Source organism: Scyliorhinus canicula, chromosome 16 (genome assembly GCF_902713615.1).
Source record: "Scyliorhinus canicula chromosome 16, sScyCan1.1, whole genome shotgun sequence".
Lineage (NCBI taxonomy): Eukaryota > Metazoa > Chordata > Chondrichthyes > Carcharhiniformes > Scyliorhinidae > Scyliorhinus > Scyliorhinus canicula.
In genome coordinates, this window is record NC_052161.1 from 62,630,384 (window position 1) to 62,656,623 (window position 26,240).

Below are 26,240 nucleotides of genomic sequence, written 5' to 3' on the forward strand. Positions count from 1 at the left end.
CGGAAACGTGGCCCGCAAACCGTACCGGTCAACTATTCGGTCCATCTTCCGTTGAAAGACCGAGACTCTATTTGTGACACCGAAGGGAACCCTCAGGAAGTGGTAGAGCCGCCCATCTGTTTCGAATGCAGTGTATTTGCGGTCGTCCAGGCGGATGAGGAGCTGGTGGTAGGCGGATTTGAGGTCCACCGTGGAAAAGACCTTTATTGTGCAATCTGATTGACCAAATCAGATATGCGGGAGAGAGGGTACGCATCGAGCTGTGTATACCTGTTGATGGTCTGACTATATTCGATGACCATCCTGTGCTTCTCCCCGGTCTTTACAACTACTTGAGCTCTCCAGGGGCTGTTGCTAGCCTCGATAATGCCTTTCTTTCAGTAGTCGCTGGACGTCCGACCTGATGAATGTCCGGTCCTGGGCACTGTACCGTCTGCTCCTGGTGGCGACGAGTCTGCAATGTGGGGTGAGGTTCGCAAAAAACGAAGGCAGGTCGACCTTGAGGGTCGCGAGGCTGCAGACAGTGAGGGGGGTATAGTGCCGCCAAATTTAAAGGTTAAGCTCTGGAGGAAGCATTGGAAATCAAACCCTAGGACCGTGGCAGTGCAGAGGTGAGGAAGGACATAGAGTCGGAAATTTTTTAATTCCCTTCCCTGGACCGTGAGGCTAGCTACGCAGAACCCCATTATCTCTACAGAATGAGACCCGGAGGCCAGGGAGATTCTTTGGTTAACTAGGTGTATGGGAAGAGACCAGCGCCTTACCGTGTTGGGCTGTATGAAGCTCTCTGTGCTCCCGGAGTCAAACAGGCAGGATGTTTTGTGTCCGTTGATGAGCACGGTCATCGTCGCGGTCGAGAGCGTTCGGGGCTGAGACTGGTCCAGGGTCAGCGAGGCAAGTTGTGGTAAAAGTTCAAGATTTTCCTTGGGCGGTGTGTGGTCATCCGAATCGGGGTCCTGAGACTCCAGCCAAGATGGCAGCGCCCACGGCTCGTATGTGGCTGGGGATGTGCAATATGGCGGCGCCCAGGGCCCACACGTGGCTTGGGAAAACAAAGATGGCAGCGCCCGCTGCCCGCACGTAGCCCGTGGAGAGAGTTGTGGTGTCGCCCCCGGAGACGGCGGCGACTGCCCGGGCCTGGCACACCGCCAAGAAATGGCCCTTTTTGCCGCATCCTTTGCAGGTGGAGGAGTGGGCCGGGCAGCGCTGCCGGGGGTACTTGGCTTGCCCGCAAAAGTAACAGCGGGACCCCCTGGGGTTGCCTGGTCGCCGCGCGGCACAAGCTTGTGGGGGGATGGGGGATGCATGGGGGTCGGCCGCGGGCGGGTTCCACGCTGCCCAAGTGGCTGTCGCGTGGTCGGGGACGTACGCGCGGGCGTTTCGGGAGGCCACATCCAGGGAGCTAGCAAGGTCCCGTGCCTCCTTGAGGCCTAGTGTCTCTTTCTCTAGCAGCCTCTGACGGATTTGGGAGGACAGCATACCTGCAACGAATGAGTCCCGGATTAAAAATTCTGTGCCTGCGCTGCTGGGTGAAACATCTAGTCCAATAAATTGATGCTCGATCAATGATTCCAGAAGCGAGATTGGATGACAACTGAAGGCTTTATTGGACTAGATGTTTCCCCCAGCAGCGCAGGCACAGAATGCAGCAGCTGGGGAGACACAGACTCTTATACTCCGCCTTACTGAGCGGAACCAGCAGGCAGACTTCACCAATGATATTGCTGTCTCAGGTACCTCCCACACCAATGGTCTTACAGCCTCAACCTGGGTACCATAATACCCCTAATGCCAACTACCACACCCTATACTACAGGTACGGGAGTAGATCCCTGCCTGCAGGCTCCGGCCAGTAGGCGGAGTATAAATATGTGTACTCCCCGTACAGCAGCCATTTCGTCAGCTGCTGTAGGAGACCACACATCTCTGTGTAACAAAGCCTCTATTACATCAATTTGCGTAATTGATAGTGCATCAATTTATTACGCTGAGTTTTCAGAGATGGACCTCCTCATCAAGCCGGATCGCCTGCAGCTGCATCTTCAAGCAGACAACGCCAAAAAGGACTTTGAACATTGGCTAGCCTGTTTTGAAGTGTACATCGGGTCTGCGCCAGACACAATTCCGGAAGCACAGAAGCTCCAGATCCTTTACACGTGGCTGAGCTCCAACGTCTTTCCACTTGTCCAGGACGCGCCAACGTACACAGAGGCCATGGCGCTACTGAAGGAAAACTACGCTCCGCGGAGCAACAAAATCTACGCCAGACACCTCCTCTCCCCGCGGCGCCAGCTTCCCGGTGAGTCAGTGGAAGGTTTCTGGCCCGCCCTTCTCGCCCTCGTTAGAGACTGTGACTCTGAGGCCATTTTGGCCACGGAACACTCGAATTTGCTGATGAGAGACGCATTTGTTACAGGCATAGGGTCTGACTACATTCGCCAGCGCCTCCTAGAAGAGGCCACGCTCGACCTCACGGCAACCAAAAAGCGAGCGCTCTCACTTACGGTCACAACATGCAACATTCAGGCCTATGGCCCCAACCGCGTGGCCCACCCCTCCTGTGCATCGTGGACTGCGCAGATGACCGCCCCATCATGGACCCCATCAGCGACCGCTCTTAGCCAGCCCCATGCCTGTGCCGTGCGGCAGCGAACCAATCCTGGGGGGCTCAAATGCTACTTCTGTGGGCAGTCAAAACAGCCCCGACAGCGCTGCCCTGCGTGGAGCGCTCTCTGCAAGGCCTGTGGCAAGAAGGGACATTTTGCTGCAGTGTGCCAGGCCCGCTCAATCGCCGCTATTGTCCCGGCCCCTCCCCACATGCGACCAGTGGGCACCGCCATCTTCCCCTCCTCGCACCACGTACGGCCCGTGGGTGCCGGTATCTTGTTCCTCCCAAGACCAACGGGCGCCGCCATCTTGCCTTCCTCATGACACGTGCAGCTCCAGGGCACCGCAATCTTGCCTCCCCCACGACACGCGCGCCTCGTGGGTGCCACCATCTTGCCCGATGCCTGACCCCTGCCCGTCGGGCACCTCATCAGGCCATTCCTCACCTGCAACCACCGACGACAAGCCGCGTCTCGCCTCGGTCACGATTGACCAGTCTCGACCACCCAACCACGCGACTGCTTCAGCTAAAGTGAAGGTCAACGGACATGAGATCTCCTGCCTGCTGGTCTCCGGGAGCACTGAAAGCTTCATTCCCCCTGATACGGTAAGGCGCTGCTCCCTCGCGGCACATCCTGCCAATCAGAGAATCTCCCTGGCCTCTGGATCCCACTCCGTGTCAATCCGGGGATACTGCATCGCCACTCTCACTGTCCAGGGCGTGGAGTTCAGTGGCATCTGCCTCTACGCCCTCCCCAACCTCTGCGCTGCCTTGCTACTCGGCCTGGACTTCCAGTGCAACCTCCAGAGCCAAACCCTGAAATTCGGCGGGCCCCTACCACCCCTTACTGTGTGCGGCCTCGTGACCCTCAAGATCGACCCACCTTCCCTTTTTTGCAAACCTAACCCCAGATTGCAAACCCGTCGCCACCAGGAGCAGACGGTACAGCGCCCAGGATAGGACCTTCATCAGGTCTGAAGTCCAGCGGCTGCTTCGGGAAGGCATCATCGAAGCCAGCAACAGCCCCTGGAGAGCCCAAGTGGTAGTTGTGAAAACTGGGGAGAAAAATAGGATGGTCGTTGACTACATGCGGACCACCAATCAGTACTCGCAGCTTAACTCGTATCCCCTCCCACGCATATCTGATATGGTCAATCAGATTGCACAGTACCGGGTCTTCTCGACAGTGGACCTGAAATCTGCCTACCACTAGCTCCCGATCCGTAAGGCGGACAGCCCATATACTGCGTTCGAAGCAGACGGCCATCTTTACCACTTTCTTAGGGTCCCCTTCGGCCTCACCAACGGGGTCTCGGTCTTCCAACGGGAGATGGACCAATGTTGAACGGTACGGACTGCGGGCCATCTTCCCGTACCTGGACAATGTCACCATCTGCGGCCACGATCAGCAGGACCATGACGCCAACCGTGCCAAATTTCTCCACACCGCCACTCTCCTCAACCTCACGTATAATAAGGAGAAGTGCGTGTTCAGCCTGAACTGCTTAGCCATCCTCAGCTATGTGGTCCAGAACGGAGTTCTGGGGCCCGACCCCGATCACATGTACCCACTCATGGAACTCCCCCTCCCCCACTGCCCCAAAGCTCTGAAATGGTGCCTGGGGTTTTTTTTTACATAGAATTTACAGTGCAGAAGGAGGCTATTCGGCCCATCGAGTCTGCACCGGCTCCTAGAAAGAGCACCCTACCCAAGGTCAACACCTCCACCCTATCCCCATAACCCAGTAACCCCATCCAACACTAAGGGCAATTGTGGACACTAAAGGCAATTTATCATCTCCAATCCACCTACCCTGCACATCTTTGGACCGTGGGAGGAAACCGGAGCACCCGGAGGAAACCCACGCACACACGGGGAGGATGTGCAGACTCCGCACAGACAGTGACCCAAGCCGGAACCGAACTTGAGACCCTGGAGCTGTGAAGCGATTGTGCTATCCACAATGCTACCGTGCTGCTCGGTTATTTTCCAATTATGCCCAGTGGGTCCCTAACTATGCAGACAAGGCCCGCCCACTCATTCAGTCCATAGTTTTTCCCCTGACGGCCGAGCCTCACCAGACCTTCAACCGTATCAAGGTCGACATTGCCAAGGCCGCGATGCACACGGTCGACGAGACGTTACCATTCCAAGTGGAGAGCGATGCGTCAGACGTCGCTCTGGCCGCCACCCTCAACCAGGCAGGCAGGCCCGTGGCATTCTTTTCCCACACCCTCCATGCCGTTGAAATTCGGCACTCCTCCGTCGGAAAGGAGGCCCAAGCCATCGTTGAAGCTGTGCAGCATTGGAGGCATTACCTGGCCGGCAGGAGATTCACTCTCCTCACTGACCAACGGTCGGTTGCCTTCATGTTTAACAACACACAGCGGGGCAAAATCAAAAATGATAAAATCTTGAGGTGGAGAATCGAGCTCTCCACCGACAACTACGAGATTTTGTATCGCCCCGGTAAGCTCAACGAGCCCCCCCGATGCCCTATCCTGAGGTACATGTGCCAGCGCACAAGTGGACCGACTCTACACCCTGCACGACAACCTCTGTCACCCAGGAGTCACCCGTTTGTACCATTTAATCAAGGCCCGCAACCTGCCCTACTCCATCGAGGAGGTCAGGGCTATCACCAGAGACTGGCAGGTCTCCACCGAGTATGGACTTCAAAGGGCCCCTCCCCTCCACCGAATGCAACACGCACTTTCTCAGTGTGGTCGATGAATATTCCCGATTTCCCCTTTGGCGTCCCATGCCCCAACATGACGTCTGCCACCGTCATCAAAGCCCTCAACACCATCTTCGCTCTGATCGTTTTCCCCGCCTACCTCCACAGCGAACGGGGATCCTCATTCATGAGCGATGAGCTGCGCCAGTACCTGCTCAACATGGGCATTGCCTCGAGCAGGATGACCAGCTACAACCCCAGGGGAAATGGCAGGTAGAGAGGGAGAACAGGACAGTCTGGAGGGCCGTCCAGCTATCCATGCGGTCCGGAAATCTCCCGCCCTCCAGCTGGCAGGAGGTCCTCCCCGATGCACTTCACTCTATTCGGTCACTCCTGTGCACCGTGACTAATGAGAACCCCCCATGAATGTCTCTTTGCCTTCCCCAGGAAGTCCACCTCCGGGGTATCGCTCCCAACGTGGCTGGCAGCTCCAGGACCCGTTCTCCACCGTAGACACGTTCGACTCCACGAGGCGGACCGGTTGGTTGAGAGGGTACAGCTACTTCACACCAACCCGCAGTACGCTTCCGTAGCATACCCCGATGGCCGCCAAGACACAGTCTCCCTCAGGGACCTGGCGGCACCAGCTGGTTCCCCACACACCCTCCACCCGACCCGATGCTCCTTCCCCCGGCACACCCCACCGCAGCCCCCGCTCCGGGACACTCCGCCCTCCCCTTGCCCACACACGGGGATGAAGAGGATTTTGACACGCTCCCGGAGTCTCCAAAGACCAAGCCGCCGCAGGAGTCATCACCAGCACTACGGCACTCTCAACGACAGATTAAGGCACATGACCGCCTAAATTTATAATTTTATCTGTACTTTTAAAACACCCCGCCGGATTCATTTTTAACAGGGGGTGAATGTGGTAGTCACCACTGATATTGTAGAGGATGTTGTTATAGGTGCTTTAAGGTAAGGCCCCTGTACTACAGGTATGGGGGTAGATCCCTGCCTGCTGGCTCCGCCAGTAGGCGGAGTATAAATATGTGTGCTCCCCATACAGCAGCCATTTCGTCAGCTGCTGTAGCAGGCCGCACATCTCAGTGTAATAAAGCTTCAATTACATCCTACTCTCATCTTTGCGTAATTGATAGTGCATCATGTACCCAATTATTTTTTTCCCCAAGGGGCAATTTAGTGCGGCCAATCCACCTACCCGGCACATTTTTGGGTTGTGGGGGCAAAACTCACGCAGATACAGGGAGAATGTGCAAACTCCACACGGACAGTGATCCAGGGCCGGGATTCAACCTGGGACCTCGGTGCCGTAAGGCAGTAGGGCTAACCCACTGCGCCACTGTGCTGCCCCTCGTACTTTTGATTTCTGAATTTCCTGGCTGAGGCTCTGCTCCTCAGAGTATCAGCACAGCAATTTGTTGAACAGAGAAAACATCTCCAAGATAAATCCAGTCTCTTGGAAGTCCAAGGGACTCTCACATTGAGCCAAGGAAGCCACATATGTCGCCAGCTTTCATTGGATGGGTTACTGAAGGCATAAGAGACATGTACATGTTTCACTAAATCAGAGCAACAGATCATGTCAGAATGCATTTAAATTAAAGGCAAGTGTGCAATTAACATATCAATCAACTTCCCCTTGCTAATAGGGTGCGAGTTTCCAAAATCGTTACCTTCCAGCCACTGACTTAGTTGTTTACAGTTTTCCTGATGCTATGCTGGCCTCCCAGACAATTTTCCATGCCCACTCTCCATCTTGCCCACTCCAGCAGGTTCCACAGAATCCAGCCCAAAGTGTGGATTGGTTGTGTGTTATACAGCTATGCGATCTCAGTGGTCTGAATGGAAAGTCAACTATTTATTTTGTTCATAATGTGGCCAAACAGTTATCAACCTGCAAATCCTTTCAATATGCCTGATGGTAGCGGGAAAGAGTTTCTCCGGGCCCACCATACTGCAGAAGGCAACGGCAAACCATTGCAGTACTTGCCAAGCATAACCATGGTCGAATCCAGGGTCATGAAGGAGGAGGATTTCAGTTGAGGGTAAATTAATCCTGCGGAACTACTGTCAGAGCTCAGTGTTTCTTGTTCAGTTGTGTAGGAACGGAAGCGGAAGTGGAGGGAAGGAGGTCAGAGCTCACTTGTTTGAGCGCTCAGGGCCAGGTGAGTTTGTGTGTGTCTGGGAAAGAGCCGGCTGCCCGAATGTCCTTCCCTCACGGGCAGGGGCGAGTTCGTTCTGGGAACGGGAAGGTGGTGGCTGCTGGCCGGTTTGTGGGGGAGGGGAGAGGTCGTGTGTGCTGCCTTTCCCGGGCAGAAGGGGTGCGGGCGGTGCCTCCACATCCATCCATCCGGCTAGGCCTTGCCCTCGGAGGGTCATTGAAGGAATTTCACCCAGTTCGGAGTTTAACCTTGAAGAATATGGCCGTGAAGTTGACTAAAATTTTTCCTGATGTTACCTTGTTCATTCAGGGGTGGGAAGAATCGAAAGTGAAGGTGAACTGGCCAAACTCAGGAGGGTGCTTAGTGACAATGTGATTTTCTTTACCGGGAAACGATCCCAAGTTATGAACTCCAGCTGTTCGCAGATTAAACCCTTTGGCGGGTAGGGTAGGGTAAGGGGTTGAGTTGGAGGAGGAGGAGGGGGGGGGGGGGGGGGGGGGGTGGGGGAAGAGACACACACACTATCCAAGTCTACTTGAAACCAGCTACCTCAAGAGATGTGACCAGCAATGATAAGACGAAAGTGAAAGTCCAATATGTGGAGATGGGTTTCGTTTCATCAATCAGATTTATAATGAAAAATACCAACAACAATACCAACAACAACTGTGATATAGCATCTTCAGAATGCCTAAAAGTTAATTTGCTGAATTTCGCCGACATCTAACACAACCCCTTCCTGTTTACTGGTATTGTACTTCAGATTATGACTCAAATGTGATGACTAATTTAATACGTTGTAGACTGTTCCTATTGCTCTTAGACATTGACTAACGCAGTGTTCACCATAGAAGCAAGAATTACCATTTGTTTTAAGAATGGTTTTTGTACTGATGCTTAATTGCATTGAGACAGCACACAGTACAACAAGATAATGCCTTAATGTCTGGGAGACCCTCTGTAGAGTGAAGTAGATCATCTATGTGAAAACATTGTTTATCTGCGCATTTGTTTGCACACTGGCCTGTGTAATAGTAGCACCTGAGAAAACAGGACAGGGAAATAGAGTAGAAAAAAATCGTGCCACGCACTTTGACATCTGATGGTCTGGGAGGATTTCTTTTCAGAAGCTGGTCCCATTTTGTTCCAAAAGCAAAATCTGATCATGTTGATTGTTTTGGGACTTATTCAAAATTAGCAGCAATATTTCAAGTATGGTTGTGATTCATTCAAGTATTTTTAAACTGAAAGCTTTTAAAAATAAATTCAGAGTACCCAATTAATTTTTCCAATTAGGGGGCAATTAGCGTGGCCAATTCACCAACCCTACATATCTTTATGTTGTTGGGCTGAAACCCAAGCAAATATGGGAGAATGGGCAAACTGAACATGGACAGTGACCCAGGGCCAGGATCAAACCTGGGACCTCGGCGCCGTGAGGCAGCAGTGCCATTTAAACTGAAAGGTTGTCAAGTTTTAAAAGTTTCTCCCTATGCAAAAGTGTAACTTTTACTTGTGTAGCTCTATATTGTCAAAGTGGTGTGCAACAGGAAAACAAGAGTTTCAATTACTTATCTAAATATAGATATTTTTCTGTTACAGTGCACATAGGGCTATGAGTATTGCACCTAATTGTAAATGTGGCTGGTATGCAAGTAATGTGCTATTTAATGCCCAAAATTTAAATACAATAAGCTGAAGGATCGTTGGAAATAAAATAAGGGGAGAAAGGCTTACCATGTGCTGGGCATGAAACCTTTGACTGATTTTAATTTGCCATCAAAAAGGAAAAAAAAAGTACATGCCAATCAAGTTCTACTAAGAGTGGAGACAAAATGAGGCATGAATATTTTATACCAGCTTAAAAAAATGGAGCCAGTGAAGTTAGTGTAGTATTAATACCATTTCATAAATCTTGGTCCTGTTGTATCTGTCCAATTCAGATACTTCAACCATCTCCTTAATCAAAGTTTACCCAGGTGTCTTTATTTATGAGAACAAATGACGGACACAGATATAATGCAATACACTTTATTAAATTTAGTTCACCTGTAAATTACCCACTATATATATATATATTTATATATATATACACACACACACAAGAATCATCTGGGATTTGACTATACCTGCAAAGGTGGTTTGGTATGCTGTAGACCTGATCCCTGAGTCCCTCTGGTTCTTCGTTGCAAAGGTGATTCTCGTTGGCTGTTTCTTGCTTCCTTGCTTGCTTCCTTCTGGTCTGGGCACCTCGCACACCGAGCTTTTGCTGTAAGTGTCTCTGAGATGCCTACCTTTATCCCCCTCTCCCTTTCCATAAACGTCTCTGGCTTCCAGCCAATGAGGTCTAGGGAGGGGGCCCCAGCAGCCAGTGGTCTGTTTGATGACTGTTTAGCAGGCCACCTGAGCTCGCCCCGGGTGTCCCATCTCTGGTTGTGTGGCTGCACGTGACCTGTTCCCATATACGGTAACAGTAGATACTCTGGGTGATGGAATGTTTGGCTTGATCTGGGCTATAGACAATAGACCTGTGCATTTCAATTGGGTACAATGATCTCCTGTTGGGTCTCAGTAGAGTGCGATGATCTTTGATGGATGATTGAATGGGACAGGCCCAGACATGTTCCGACAGCCTGTCTGTTTGTTGTATATTTAGATTCTGCAGGCTTCTTGCTGGTGCGGACTGGTTTTAATTCAAAGTGCTCAATTCTTTAATTTAGGATATCCAATTTAATCGGCCTTCAAACTAGGCCCAGATTATATTACATTTACATAAGTGAAATGAAATTGAGCTCATTATACACAGTAACCTTTGGATGCTGCAACCAGGAAATAATATGGGAGTGAACTGAAAACTTTTTTTGTTGCCTTTAGATCTAGCAGTAAAGATGGTTTTAAAAGAAATCCCTACGGAATCTTTGACTCGACCTCTGTCCCGAAATGAAATAGTTGGTTTAATTTTTCGCCTGACGATATTTGGCGCAGTAACATACTACACTATCAAATGGATGGTGGATGCCATTGATCCAACAAGAAAACAAAAAATGGAAGCACAGAAGCAGGTTGGTATTCTATTTTATAATTCATAGTGCACCCACAACAATATGAAGGCATTTTGCAATATTTTAACCTTTCCTGAACATTCTTTATGCTAAGAGTCTGGCATATATGTTATGATCAGCTGAGAGTGATTTTTAAATGTTGAGATGAACTGGATACTCATCAGTTAAGACCTCTTATCAGCTGTAAATTAATGATGACGTTACCTACAGTCGGTTGATGAACATGCTAATGTATTAAAATGGCATTATAGTGGCGAGAAAGATTTCAGAAAATTACACTACTGCACAACCTAATAACCAGAAACTTTCTCAGCAAATTGCGTGAGAATGTTGACTTGTGTTTGACAATGGGTTACGGTCAAAAGGTGTTACCAAAAAGAAAATGACAAGTGTGTGCCCTCCACTAGATATTTAATAAGACAATTAATGGTTTATTGCATTCATGGATCATTATTTTTTCTTACAGTACTTTTAATATTTCAAACATTTCAAATTTTCTTCATTTTGGTAGAGTAATGTGACTAGCCGCCATTGAGTTAATTTACTCTATCTCTTGAGGTGATTAATAATCATATTGAAAGTTTTTCCTCGTGTGCCTCCATTCTACAACCGGATTGGCTGGCTAGGGACAAACTTATCAGCTGTTTATTAGTTCCTGGTTTTGTGGCAACTGTTGGCGATGGCCACACCTCATTCATGGCAATCTTTGCCATGAAATAAGATTGCCATCAGTTGACCTCACTGAATGAAGCTCTGGAAAACTGAAAACACAATTACAGATCTCTCGGATTCCTCAGTATAAGTGAGGGAATACTTTTTATACATTCATGGGATGGAGACATCATTGGTGAGGCCTGCATTTATTTTCCATCCCTGATTGCTCTTCAGAAGGTGGTGGTGAGCTGCCTTCTTGAGTAGCTGCAGTCCATATGGTGAAGGTACACATGCAGTCTGTTAGGGAGGGAGTACTCTAGCAAAAGTGAAGGGGTGGCGCAGTGGTTAGCACTGCTGAGGCCTCCGGACCCAGCTCATTGTTTGTGTGGAGTTTGCATATTCTCCCCGTGACTGCCTGGGTCTCACCCTCACAACCCAAAGATGTGCAGGGTAGGTGGATTGGTCATGCTAAATTGCCCCTTAATTGGAAAAAATAATTGGGTACTCAAAAAATTTATAAAATAATTACAAGCCAAGATGGTGTGTGGTTGAGAAGAGAACTTGGAGGTGGATGTTCCCTTGCATTTGCTGCCCTTGTTTTCCCAGGTAGCCGTGGTCACAGGTTTGATTGGTGCTGTTGAAGAATCCTTGACCAGTTGCTGCATGCATCCTGTAGAGTGCACAACACTGTCAATGTGCATGAATGTTTAAGGCAGTGGATGGAATATCAATTAAGTGGACTGTTTTGTCTTCGATAATGTGGGTCGGTGCAGACTCGATGGGCCAAATGGCCTCCTTCTGCACTGTATGTTCTATATCAAGTTTCTTCTGTTAAAGCTGCACTCATCCAGGCAGGAAGATTCAATCATGCTCCTGGCTTGTGCATCATAGTTTATTGAAAGGCTTTAAGGAGTCAGGAAATGAGTCACTTCTTGCAGAATTCCCTGCCTCTGACTGCTCTTGTAGCCATCGCATTTATATGGTTGGTCCAGTTAAGTTTTTGTTCGATGGTATTCCCCTAAGTATGTCGATTTTATGATGGTAATGACCTTGAATGTCAAGGAGATGTGTCAATTCTCTTAATGGAGATGATAATTTCCTGACACTTGTATTATTCAAAGTAATCCCAAAACTGACTGCATGGAGGCATGGACTGCTTCAGTATCTGCGCAGTTGTGAATGGCACTGAACATTGTGTAAACATCAGTGAACATCCTCAGTTCTGACCTTTATGATAAAGGGAAGGTCATTGAAACAGCAGACAGTGGTTGAGCCGAGGACACTACCGTGCAACATTCCTGTAGCGATGTCTTGAGATCGATTGGGGGTGGTACGGTGGCTCAGTGGTTAGCACTGCAGCCTCACAGCACCAAGGGCCCCGGTTTGATCCTGGACCCAGGTCACTGTCCGTGTGGAGTTTGCTCCACCTAAATGGCATTGGTCTAACATCTTATTTGTGGAATGGGTTGAATGATGATCTTTGCGACTGCATTGCATTGTTGAAGTAAAAACTTGCCTAACCCTATGACAGGAAGACATTTCAATGCTTTACACCTAATGAAGTACTTTCAAGTATAATCGCTGTTATGAAATGACAAGCCAATTTGTGCAGAGTAAGATCCCACAGCCACCTAGATCCGTTTCCAGAAAATCTGGGCTTGTGATATTGGTTGAGGGATAAATATTGGTCAGGGCACTGAGGTGCACTCCCCCAGTCTTAGGAGTTGGATTTGAAACCACAATCTTGGCACAGAACATGGGAGTCTTACCAACTGAACTAAGCTAAAATCCAATTCCATGGAAATATACCCACCACTTGGACATTTCCTTATTATTAACCAGCTAACGTACATCTCTGACTCGGAATTGCTGTGGACAGGTCTGCTATCTGTAACTTTATTAGTATTGTTTTGATCTCTTTCGTTTGTTTTATCCCAGGAATTTTATTGAAGTTTTTACAGCTAGTTCAGATTTCTCGCGTTCTGTGAATCCTTCAACATTCATACTGTTCAAAATGCAGGACTGCAGAATAGTGTTTTAATGTTGTGGTGGCTTCGCTGCGTTTCCATAACAGATTGCTGCTCAATACTCTCCAAATGTTTTACCGTGAAGAGGAACTCGTGCACTATTTTATTCATTTTCAACTGGAGCAGGAATAATTCATTATTTTATCCCTGTTTTGTCGCTTGGGACTCCATGCACCACAAACCACATTTCTGTGCACAGTTCAAGGAATTCACCACTGGGACCTGACTTTAAAAAAAAAAGTATTTTATTCAGGCATTTGTATAAACAAACAACAAACAGAACAGATAAGAGCAGACATTAAATTGTACAGCACAATCAATAACCAACACACCTCCCTCCTTGCCTTACCCCCTCCTCCTGTCCTGCCTTCCCCCTTTTAACCCCCTCAATCCCCCCTCTCCCTCTGCTGACCCCTCAATCCACCTTAAAGAAATCAATGAATGGCTTCCACCTCCGAGCGAACCCATTGACCGACCCCCTCAAGACGAGCTTGACCTTGTCTATCCGAAGGAATTCCAACCCCCAGGAATTCAGCCAGGTCACCCACCCACACCTCTGCTTTCGGCAGCTCAAGGTCCCTCCACTCAAGCAAAATCAGTCTCTGGGCTATCTGGGGCAAAGGACAAGACATGGGTCTCTCTCGACTCCTGGGTCTTCCGGCACCCCAAATATCGCTACCTCTGGACTCGGGGTCACCTTCACCCCCAATACCTCAGACGTTACGTCTGCAAATCCCTGCCAGCACCCTTTTGGATAGTCCCAAAACATCTGCAGGTCTCGCCTCCACTGCCACCATACCATCAAGGCCGACACCACCACTGGGCACATGGAGTACCTGGCCGATGAGAAAGGCAGAGGTGCTGTCAACAATGCCTTTAAGCTCGTTCCCCTACAAGAAGCCGCCTCCATCTGACCCATACCGGCCCGTCCCCCACGAATAATTTCCTGATCATAGCGATATTAGCCGCTCCGTAGTAATTCGTTATATTCGGCATTGTCAACCCTTGCCACTGCTCTTTTTTTAAAAAAAAACCTTCTTAACTCGCAGCGTCTTCTCCGCTCATACAAACCATGAGATCAACGTATAACCTTCTTAAAGATTGACTTTGGGACAAATAGCGGAAGATTCTGAAATATAAACAGGAACCTTGGCAGCACCGTCATCTTCACTGTCTGCACCCATCCTGCCAATGACAATGGCAGCATGTCCCACCTTTTAATCCCCCTTCATCTGCTCCACCAGCTGAGTCAAATTTAATTTATGTAACTACACCCAAGCCCGCGTCACCTGGGTGCTCAAGTATCCAAAGCTTGCCCCCACCACCTTAAACGGCAGCTTCCCAATCGCCTATCCTGGCCTCTGGTCTCAATCAGGAACACCTCGCTCTTTCCCATGTTCAACTTGTAACCGGAGTACTGACCAAAATCCTCCAAGATCCCCATAATGCCCCCCCAATGAGTGGGAAACATATATAACAACAGACCATCCTTGTGCAACAAAACCCTGTGCCCGACACCCTGCCTGCACAATTCCTTTCCAATCCCTCGAAGCTATAAGCGCCATAACCAATGCTGTATAGCCAAGGTGAAAAACAACGGGAGAGCATGCACCCCTGCCTTGTCCCAAGGTGCAACCCGTAATATCACAAACTCACCCGGTTCGTTCGCACACCTGCGACTGGCGCCTGATACAGCAACTGGACCCAGTCCACAAATCCCTACCCAAACCGGCCCAGCACCTCCCACAGATATTCTCATTCCACCCGGTCGAAAGCCATCTCACCATCCGTCGCCACTGCCACTTCCTGCCCCTCCGGGGGCATCATAATCATGTTAAGCAATCTCCTCACATTTGCCGACAACTGTCACCCTTTCACAAACCGTGTATTCTCCTCACCTATCACTTCACCTATCACCGCAGGACGCACTCTTCAATTTGCGAAACCAACACCTTCGCCAATAACTTAGCATCCACATTCAGCAATGATATTGGACAGTGCGATCCACACTGCTCCGAATCATTATCTTTTTTCAGTATCGGGGAGATGGATTCCTGCGATAGTGTAGGGGGGAGTTCCTTCCTCTCCCTAGCCTCCATTGTATTCCATCACCAGCCCCCAGTCCCTCAAAAGTCCTCAAACATCCCATTTACCTCCACTGGCTCCAGCACCACCCTTCCTGTTCCATCCTTCACTCTACTAATCTCCCTCGCCTCCTCCTGCTTCCGAAGCTGGTGGGCCAGCATCCTACTTGCCTTCTCCCCATACTGCCCCCCTGGTCCCACCGCCTTTCCCATGGACACTAATCCGAACTCCATCTGGAGCTTCTACTCTCCCTCAACAACGACTGCCTCTGAATACCTCCTGTCCACCCTCAAACTCTCTTCCACCAGCCTTGCCATCTCTGCCCATTCCGCCTTCTCCCTATGTGCCCAAATCAAAATAAACTCCCCCCGAACCACCGCCTCGAGTGCCTCTCGCATCGTGGCAGCTGTGACCTCCCCCGGATTGTTCAGCTCCACGTATCCCCGAATGGCTGCCTTCACCCGCTCGAACACTTCATCCACCGACAGCTCTACATCCAGCCTCACTGCGGGTGCAAATCCACCCACTACGGGGCATGGTCTGAGACCACAATCCGGGAGTACTCCCTGTGCACATGGGAAAAATATGAAAATTCCCTCTGCCTCCCAAACTTCCACAGGTCCACCCTCCCCATTCGCTCCATAAGCCCCTTCAGCTCCTTTGCCACTGCCAACACCTTACCCGACCTCAGCCCCAGGTCACTGTCTATGTGGAGTTTGCACATTCTCCCAGTATCTCCGTGGGTTTCACCCCCACAACCCAAAGATGTGCAGGTTAGGTGGATTGGCCACACTAAATTGCCCCTTAATTTGAAAAAACAAATAATTGAGGACTCTAAATATATTTAAAACAGCAATCTTCCCTAGCCCCATTCATAAACTCCGCATCATCCCAATTTGGAACATAAATATTTACCAGGACCACCGGCATTCCCTCCAGCTTCCGACTAACCATTAGGAACCTACCCCCAAATCTGCCACAATGTTCTCCACCTCAAACGCCACCCGCTTATTCACCAGCATCGCCATCCTCCTTGTCTTCATACCCAGTCCCGAGTGGAACACCTGCCCTCCCCATCCTTTCCTCAACCTTGCCTGGTCCCCAATTAAATGCGTGTGCCGCAAAAAAGCTGCGACCGCCTTCAGACTCCTCAGGTGCGCAAATACATTTTTGACTTTTTGGCCGGCCCATTGAGCCCCCTTAAATTCCACATGACCAGCTGGTTTTGGGGCTCCCCACCCCCCTTCCCTACCGATCAACCATATCCCTTTTTGGCCCAGCCCCTGGCCACGTAACCCTTGAGGCCCACCCTCGTATGTGCACCGTCATCACTCCCTTTCCAAGTGTGCCACACCAGACTCTTGTCAGCATCCCCCCCCCCCCAAACAAAACAACAACCCCATCCCTCTCCCTTGTGCCACCTGACTGCCCCCACTGTACTCCCGTTTACTAGCCCGCACAGCAAGCATGACAGCCATCACCCAAGGCATCCAGACCTACCGCACCCCCCCCCCAAACAAATTAACAGAAAATGGTGCTCCCCACGCACCCCACCACCAAACCCAACAAAACATTTCAAAGGAGGAAAAAGCTCACCCAAAAACAGCCAAATTAAGACACCACCTCAAACGTTCAAGTGCTCCTTCTCCTACCAACCATTGTCCCTCAAAAAACCCTGTTGCCTACTCTGGCGTACCAAAATCGTATTCTTGGTTCTGAATAGTAACCCTGAGGCGGGCCGGCTACATCACTCCAAACTTCACACCCTTCTTAAAGAAGGTAGCCGTCACCCGATTAAACCAGGCCCTGCTCTTCGCCAGTTCTTCGCCCAGGTCTTGGTGCACCCGCAGCTCATTCCCCTTCTTGTCCACCGAAGAATCTTCTCTTTGTCCAAGAAGCGGTGCAACTCTCCTTCCTGTGGCCTCCTCATCAGTGCCCTGTGTGCTCTGGCAACCTCCAGAGGCCGGCCAAAGAAAGGCCTGCTCCCCATCAGCTGTTCCAGCATTTTGGCCACATACTTTCTGGCATCAGCTCCTTTGGGCAACCCCACGATCTGAAAATTTTGCAGTCTGGAGCACATTCTCCAGATCTTCCACTTTCTCTTTCAGCCTCTTTGGGTCTCCGGCACAACCCCCACTCGGCCACCAACGAGTCGAGCTGCTCCTTGTGCTCTCGTCAACTTTCTGGATCGCCTGGCCTTGGGACTCTTGCCTCTGCTCTACTTGGTCAATCCCTGCTTTACGCAGGTCCGCCACCTTTCCCAGGTCCTCCAGGACTTCCCTTCTATGCTGGCTGAACTTCTCATTTAAGAAGTCCACCAGCTGCTCCGTTGACCACTGGGTGGGTAGAACATGCCCTTTTGCCTTCTGCCATCTTGACCTGTGGTACACAAGACTCTCCACCCCTAACTCCCTTCTTCTCGACCCACTCCTTCTATATTAATCTTTATTGTCACAAATAGGCTTACATTAACACTGCAACGTAGTTACTGTGCAAAGCCCCTAGTCGCTATCTTCCGGCGCCTGTTCGGATACACAGAGGGAAAATTCAGAATGTCCAATTCACCTAACAGCACGTAATTTGGGACTTGTGGGAGAAAACGGGAGCACCCAGAGGAAACCCACGCAGACACAGGGAGAATGTGCAATCTCCGGCCAGACAGTGACCCAAGCCGGGAATCGAACCTGGGGCCCTGGTGTTGCGAGGCAACAGTGCTAACCAATGTGCTACTGTGCCACCCTAGTTCGTAGATCCATCCACCAACCACTCCAGAGGCGTTACACTTTCTGCTGACATTCCTGCACCTCTTTCCATCCAAAGTTTCACCCCTCAAGACAGGGAAAGGACCAAAAAATTCCAACTTGAGCGGGAGCTACCGATACTGCCTCCAAATTCTCATCAAAACTATTACTACCGGACTCACTGAGTATTTTCTCCGTGGCTGTCGAATGCAGCGCTGTTGCTCACACCTTCAATCCCGAGCTCCTACGCAAACTTTCCTCCATTCTGACCCACTGGGAGTCAACCCTTCTGACCCAGCTCTGCACATTCTCCACAATCGCCGTCCAAACCCCCTGCCTTCCTTCCCCTCTGTAGTAGCACATTTCTAATTCTAGCCACCTTCCCTCCCCATATGAATGAGGTAATTATTCCTTCAATCTCTTTAACAAAACGACTTTGGCAGAAAAAGTGGCAGGCATTGGAAAATTAACAGAGATCATGGCAACACTTTCATTTTAATCACCTTTACCCGACCCACCAGTGACAGAGGGAGGCCATCCCACCTTGCCAGATCAGCTTTCATCCTCCCCACCAAACTAGAAATGTTGTACCAACGGAGCCCCCCCCCCCCCCCCCCCCACCCCCAATCCCGATAACCTGCATCCCCAGGTATCTAAAGTGAGTCCCTGCCCTATGGAATGGCAGCCCCCCATCCCTGTCCCCACCCCTGGCCGAGACATCACAAAATATTCACTCTTGTCCAGACTTAATTTGTACCCCGAGAAAGACCCAAACACCCAAAGCAGGTCCAGTATTGCCCTATTGACACACTCGGTTCCGACACGTATTACAACAAGTCATCGGCATAGAAGGACAGACTCTCCAGAAGGGCAGCACGGTAGCACAAGTGAATAGCACTGTGGCTGCACAGCGCCAGGGTCCCAGGTTTGATTCCCTGCTGGGTCACTGTCTGTGCTGAGTCTGCACGTTCTCCCTGTGTCTGCATGGGTTTCCTCCGGGTGCTCCGGTTTCCTCCCACAGTCCAAAGATGTGCGGGTTAGGTGGATTGGCCATGATAAATTGCCCTTAGTGACCAAAAAAGGTTAGGAGGGGTTACTAGGTTACGAGGATAGGGTGGAAGTGAGGCTTAAGTGGGTCGGTGCCGACTCGATGGGGCGAATGGCCTCCTGCACTATATGTTCTATGTAAACTATGTAATTATAATAGTATATTAACGTTAAACATTTAATAAAAACACCTTTACACAGTTAACTATTTTTCAGACATTTCATAAAATATTTTGGCTTAAATAAACTCCGATCCAAACCCCCTTTTACAGGCAATCCTCATAGATTCTTAATCTACAGCAAATTCCAGTAACACTACCACGCAATGTCCTGTTGCTCTTTGGAAAAATCTTACCCAACTTCTCTCTGATGGTGGCAACAAACTGGTGTTTGCTGGTCTGGCTAAAACCCACAACGTCTTGTTGAGATCTCTCAGCCACATTCACAATAGCCTTTAGTCTCACCGAAAATATATTTTTTCCCTTTGATTTTCCACTCTTCTTTCTTGAATCCTTTTGAAGTTCTTCTTCCCAGAATTAGTCAACAAATTTTCCTATTACTTTATGGCTGCTAAATTTCTAAAGAAAACTTACTATTTTGCCTCATCCCTTTGTTATCCCAATTGCATATGTTCCTTTTGAAATACAATAGTTAGCTTCAAGTCACTTCCTTTATCTTAATTTAAAGTACCCAATTCATTTTTTTTTCCAATTAAGAAACAATTTAATGCGGTCAATCCACCTACCTTGTTATGAGGGCAAGACCCACGCAGACACGGGAGAATGTGCAAACTCCACACGGACAGTGACCCAGGGCTGGGTTCGAACCCGGATCCTCTACCGTGCAGCCCCACTTCCCTTATCTTATTCCAGATTTTCACTCCTGCTCCTCCTGACATTCCATCTCAGCTCTGCTCATGTCTACTTGCCTTTGCACCTCCAATATAGATGTTTTATCCTTTGCAGTCTACTGTCCCAATTCGATTAAACTAGTCTTCCTATACTCACACATGTTACATGACCATAATATTGCAACAAAAAAAATTAAGACTCATTTTCCTCGCACAATGCCCACCTCTCTCTCGAGTCCTGAGTCCAGCAACCCTCCCTAATAAATTGTTTTGGTGATTGATCTTGGCATTTAAAAAAAAAAAAATTTTCTTCACATGATCAAAACCTATTCATAATCCTGAGCCATCAGGATTATGAACAATGGGATAACTGGAAATTTAAAAAATAATGGTGAGATTGAACTGAGTTAACATAGATTTATGATGGTAAATAATGTTTGACCCCTACTGGAGATTTTTTGAGGATGTTACTAGTAGGGGTGGGTGGGGGGAAGATGGAGGACGGTATTTGGGCAGAAGCTCTGAGCAGAGTAAACACGACCGCAACATGCACCAGGCTCAGTCTGATCCAGTTTAAGGTTGTGCACCGGGCCCACATGAAGGTGGCCCGGATGAGTAAATTCTTCGGGCTGGAGGACAAGTGTGCTAGATGCGCCGGTAGGCCGGCTAATGACGTGCACATGTTCTGGTCGTGCCCTAAACTCAGGGGGTACTGGCAGGGATTCGCGGACATCATGTCCCGGGTTTTGAAAACTGGGGTGGTAATGAGTCCCGAGGTGGCAATTTTTGGCGTGTCGGAGGACCCGGGAGTCCAGGAGGAGAAGGAGGCCGACGTCTTGGCCTTTGCTTCCCTGGTGGCCCGGCGATGAATACTGTTGGCATGGAGGGACTCGAGGCCCCCGAAGACCGAAGTATGGCTTTTGGGCATGGGCCTTCTCGATCTGAAGAAAGTTAAGTTTGCCTTGAGAGGTTCACTATCGGGGTTCACCCGGAGGTGGCAGCCATTCATTGACTTCTTCGCAGAGAATTAACCGTCAGCAGCGGGTGTTTATTTAAAAAAAAAAAGAAAACAGAATAGGGATAAACCGAGCATTCTCAGGTTGGCAAGCTGTGACTCGTGGGATACCGCAAGGATCAGTGCTCGGGGCCCAGCTGTTCATAATCTATGTCAATAATTTTGGAAGTCGGGGACCAAATATAATATTTCCATGTTTGCTGATGGCATAATTTGGTGTGAATGTGAGGAGCATGCAAAACGGCTTCAAGGAGATTTAGACTGGCTTTGAGTGGACAGGAACATGGCAGATGGAGCATATGTGAAGAAATGTGAAGCCATCCACTTTGGTAGAAAAAACAGAAATGTAAAGCATTTCTTAAATAAGCAGTGGTTTGAAGTGCTGGATGTCCAAAGAGACCTGGGTGTTCTTGTTCATATATCACTGAAAGCTAACATGCAGATGCAACAAGTAGCCAGGAAATGCAAATAGTATGTTAACGTTTATTACAGGAATTTGATTATAGGAGTAAAGAAGCTTTACTGCAGTTGTATAGAGTTTGGTTCAGACCATACCTGGAGTATTGTGTTCAGTTTTGGTCTCCTTGCCTAAGGACGTATATGCTGGTCAGAGAGTGCAACAAACATTCAGCAGACTGATCAGGGAGATGGTGCGATTGTCCTATGAGGAAAGATTGAGGAAGGTGGGCCTGTAATGAATGAAAATTAAACTTCTAACAGGGCTCAACAGACCAGGGTGTGGTTGAGGGGTCTGGAACTAGGGGGGGGTCACAGTTTCGAAAGAAAAGGTAGGCCATTTAGGACTGACGTATTTCTTCACTAGGAGGACGGTTTTATAAAAATTCCCTACCCTACAGGGCTATGGAGACTCAGTCATTGAGTATGTTCAAACCAGAGGTCAATAGATTTCTAGATACCAGTGATATCAAGGGAATGGGAATAGTGCAAGAAGATGGCTGTGCAGTAGAAGATGAGCCATGATCTAGTTAAATGGCAGAGCAGACTCCAGGAGCTAAATGGCCCAATCCTTTTCCTGTGTTCATATCTGCCTGATCGGAGTATAAATTTATCATGCTCTTCTCAAACTCTCACTAATTCTTTTCAATGCTGTTCTGGTTGGGAAAGGGGGCGAGATAAACTGAGGATTAAATTTGTTTTTCTCACACAATTGTTGTGTCAATTTATTTAGAAAGTTTTGGAGATTATGAGATATTGGCCCCTAACATCCTGTCACCTCCGCATTGGATTTGGGTGTACCCCAAAGATGTGCTGGGGTGTCCCCCGGATGTTCCTGGGTAAAGGTTTACCTTGTAATTGTCCATAAGCACCAACTTTCCCATCCCAATTGCACTAAGCTGGGAACCATTTCACAAAGTGATTTAAATCACTAACTTTAGATGGTTCTCCCCATTTTCTTTTATTTGTTACTCGAGATTGACAAATAATTCTACTGGTTTTAGCCTTTTTGAATTAACTTGTGAACATGCGGTAAGCGCCTTTGGAAATTATTCAAAGAAAAGTTTTTAGGGAGAGGGACAAACTCTCTGTTAGATTATATGTCCGTCTTCCAGGAACGGCCCGTGGAAGCTTGCAAAGACGCTTAAGAACATCACTTCACAAACAAAGGTGAAGGAATGGGCTGATAAGAAAACTGTGACCCGAGCATTACAACCAGGGGGTGAAGTGTTACTGCTTTTACAGGAGGAACCTCTGAAAGTATGATTTAGTATGGGACATGTCTGTCCTCAAGGTGAGTTCCAATCGACACTATTAAACTGCACACAAGGTTGGTTGGTAAAGTAAGGTTGGTAAAGTAAACTACATGATAGACACCCTAGATTGTAGGAAAAAGGATCAGCTGCATAATATCAATATGCTGAAACAATACCATCGGAGGGATGAGGATAAGAAGCAATTATGACAGGTAGCAAGCACAAGTGAAGGATACCATGAGAGTGAGGCAGAAGGAGATTTGGACCACTTACAATTTGAACCTACTATTCGGTTAGCTGACATTGAAATTTTAGGACAATTAGACACCATATTTTCTTTCTTATGGGCAGGACAGTGAGAATATCTAGAGTTTAAAGGAATCCAAGGATAAACCAGGCTGTACACTTTAGCCATAGGTGATGTGGATGTAGGAGAATCTCCTATAAAACAACATCCTTATTAACTAAGAGCCAGAGAAACAAGCTCGGGTGAACCACCTAATTGAGCCCAACCAAAGTAGCTGGAGTTCTATTGTGTTGGTGCCCAAACCAGATGGTGCAACCAGATTCTGTACGGGCTACAAAAAGGTCAACACAGTCACAAAAGCAAATTCCTACCCAACTCACATGGAAAACTGTTTTGGCAGAGTTGACAGGACCATGTTTCGTACCAAAAGTGATCTGTTGAAGGGATATTGGCAGGTTCCTTTAACATCCCGAGCCAAAGAAATATCAGCCTTTGTCATGCCAGACAGTCGTTTCCAATGTTGAGTGATGCCTTTCAGGCTAAAAAATGCCCCAGCAACTTTTCAAAGGTTAATGAATCAAGTGGTGGCTTGTGTTCCTAACTGTGTGTTGTATCTTGATGATGTGCTGATATATAGAGACGCTTTGAAATACCGCCTGAAACAGCTAGAAGCCGTTTTTAAAATTTTTTAAAATCCTAGTCAGCTGATTTGGTAATAAACTTTGTCAAAAGGGGTCACATGGTATTTTATGGCTCTGAAAAAAAAACATGCCTGAAGGACTGTTTAAAAGTTGGTTTTGCTTTGAGGAGATGGAGGACCAACTGCTTGTGAAAAGAAGACCGCAGTCGTTTTGCAGTTCAGACCCAGTGCACTGCTGAAAGTGGATACCAGTCGTCCTAAATTGTTCCACTTGTAGGAGCTGAGTACCTGCAAGTGTCTTCCCGGCCACGTAAAAAGCAGTGCAAGAGTCATCAATTGTTTTTGCAGATCACTGCCGATCAGTGTCTCTACAGAGCAACTATATAACCCAGGCACCAATTCCAAGGGCTGCACCATCTTTCCATCTCCCTTGAACCATTGACATTTAACCATTGGCCGAATTCTTGTATTTTTTTGGGGGGTTGTGTATGTGAGATTTTGGTTATGTCAAAAGAGTAATTAGTATGCTTTCAATTTCATACTGTGTTAATAAACATTGCCTTTCTATTCAACCAGGCTGGTTTTATATTAAGCTAATAAGTTTGTTTATTGATGTAGAAGGCTGGTTAAAGTGCCTTTTATTTCTGGCTAACAATAGTGAGTGAATCAAACTTTTAAACTAGGTGTGGCCTTTGGAGTAGTGTGGCTAATCAAACTGCACACTCCTCCCATCCTGGTTGTAACAATACTATAAGAATTTATAGCCAGTATGACAAAATTGCACCTGGATAGATCAGTGACTACTAAAGTTCAATACAGATGATGCATTCTGAACAAGAGGCCATACGTCCGTAATTGATAATATAAAAACAGATTCCACTAGCGAATGGGGCCATAATTTTCTCGGCATCAACAACGGATTGCCGCTCCATACCAGTTAAAATTCTTGAGCGCCTCTCTTGCCCGGCCTTCCTGGATCAGGCCTGGTAAGATTCAAACAGCGCAGCAGGTCCCTGGCTCCAGCGCCCCAAGTGTAAACGACGTGGAGAGAAGGAGGACATGTCTCCTTTTTTTTTTTTACAGCACTAGCCATATTGAATAAAAAGGTGGGTTAGCTTCTCTACCATTACCTTAGCTTTCATTGTTCTTAAAGGGATGGCCTCTGAACATCAAGTTGGCATATCTATAATAGTAAAGATATGCTGGTTCTTGCTTTTGTTTATAGTAACGGTCCCACATATTCTACTAGCACCCTACTAAATGGTATGGGAATTAAGAGTGTCCATTTGATTGTAGGTTGTGGTTTTTCCACCATCTGACATGTTTTACCAAACTGCACCATGCCCTTGTGAAGACTCTGCCAGTAAACCTGTCTGTTTATTTGCTGTTTGAGTTTTCCATACCCCTACATTTTCTGCCGTAGCCATAACAATTTCATGTGCTGTCTATAATATCTCTGTGATATTTGGGCGCTGCCACTACCCGATGAACAACTATCCATTGTTCAGTTCCAGGTCTGTGAGGAGGTCTCCACTTCCTCATTAGAATTCCGTTTGTAATAACATTCTGGAACTTCCTTCATTTTAGTTTGGGATGATTATCTTAACTCTGGATTGGCTTGTTGAGTCTCAACTACAGAGGATTTACTGAACACTGTTTTTGGATTATCTAAATCTTTAAAGAAAGTTTCAGCTGGCCAAATATCTTGTCTGTGGTATCACCTTGCCTTCCAATGGTGGGCTTTCCTTAGCCATTGTTTGGGTCTTCAAATATGAAGGAAAAATTGTTGGCACCTTTTGCTGTAACTGCTCCTCAAGCAGTTGGTACTCCTTCTCAAAGGAAAACCAAATTTTAAACACAGCCTTTCAGACCTTTTTTTTAGTGCCACAAAATACCACATGACCCCCACTCCCCCTGTCTACAGTCCACCAGGGTTAAGACGTTTCCAACTTCTTTAAAACTGCTTAATTACCTTTTCTTGTAAATGGATGTCTCTTCCAAGAAAGGCAAGTAGAATTATTTTACTAACCCTTTAAGGAGCAGTGTCTTTTAAAATACAAATTCTTCCAGAATGTTCTTCGTCTTTGAAAATGAACGATGTATTTCTATAAAATGCAATTAGCCTTGCCGGTGCTTCCTAGCCACTTTACCTCAGTTGGAGCTATGCAGATGCAAAAATGCTATCTGTGGCCCTGTGTCCACAACCTGCAAGACTTCTCTGATAAATATGGGTGTTTGAGAATCAGTTGAAGCTCACAAAAATGCTGGGCTAGTTATAAGACTGCAGTATATCTTTCTTGTTTTCTTTCTCTTCTCACCCCACCACCACCACCACCACCACCACCACCACAAACAGTTTTCCTATTCATTGACATGAGCATTTCATGTATTTCCCTGTATGTTGAAACCCGTATTTGGCAGTATCGATTGAGAATATGATTCTCTAGTCTTTGTGCTGAATCTATTCTCCTGCATGTTTGTGTTTGCTGTGTAAGGTGTTCCCTGTAACTTCTTAAACACTTAGTGGAGTTATAGGAGAATATAAATATTTAGAGGGAAACATGGAGACGCAAGTGTATCATTTTATTTGTGGCAGATTAAAAGTGTGAACAGATTTGTGCCTCCAAGATCACATCCGATAACTCTGATGCGATGGCAGTAGAATCATAGAATCCCTACAGTGCAGAA

At 47.9% G+C, this 26,240-nt stretch overlaps 1 protein-coding gene across 1 annotated transcript in view; it reads left to right on the forward strand.

Annotated features, from left to right (window-relative positions):
* Positions 1-7,385: 7,385 nt before the first annotated feature.
* atad1b (ATPase family AAA domain containing 1b) overlaps positions 7,386-26,240 on the forward strand; it is a 58,419-nt gene continuing 39,564 nt past the window's right edge. The window contains exons 1-2 of the mRNA XM_038821563.1: positions 7,386-7,475; positions 10,347-10,534. Coding sequence (XP_038677491.1) covers positions 10,361-10,534 — 174 coding nt within the window. The 5' untranslated portion in view covers positions 7,386-7,475; positions 10,347-10,360. The remainder of the gene's footprint in view (positions 7,476-10,346; positions 10,535-26,240) is intronic.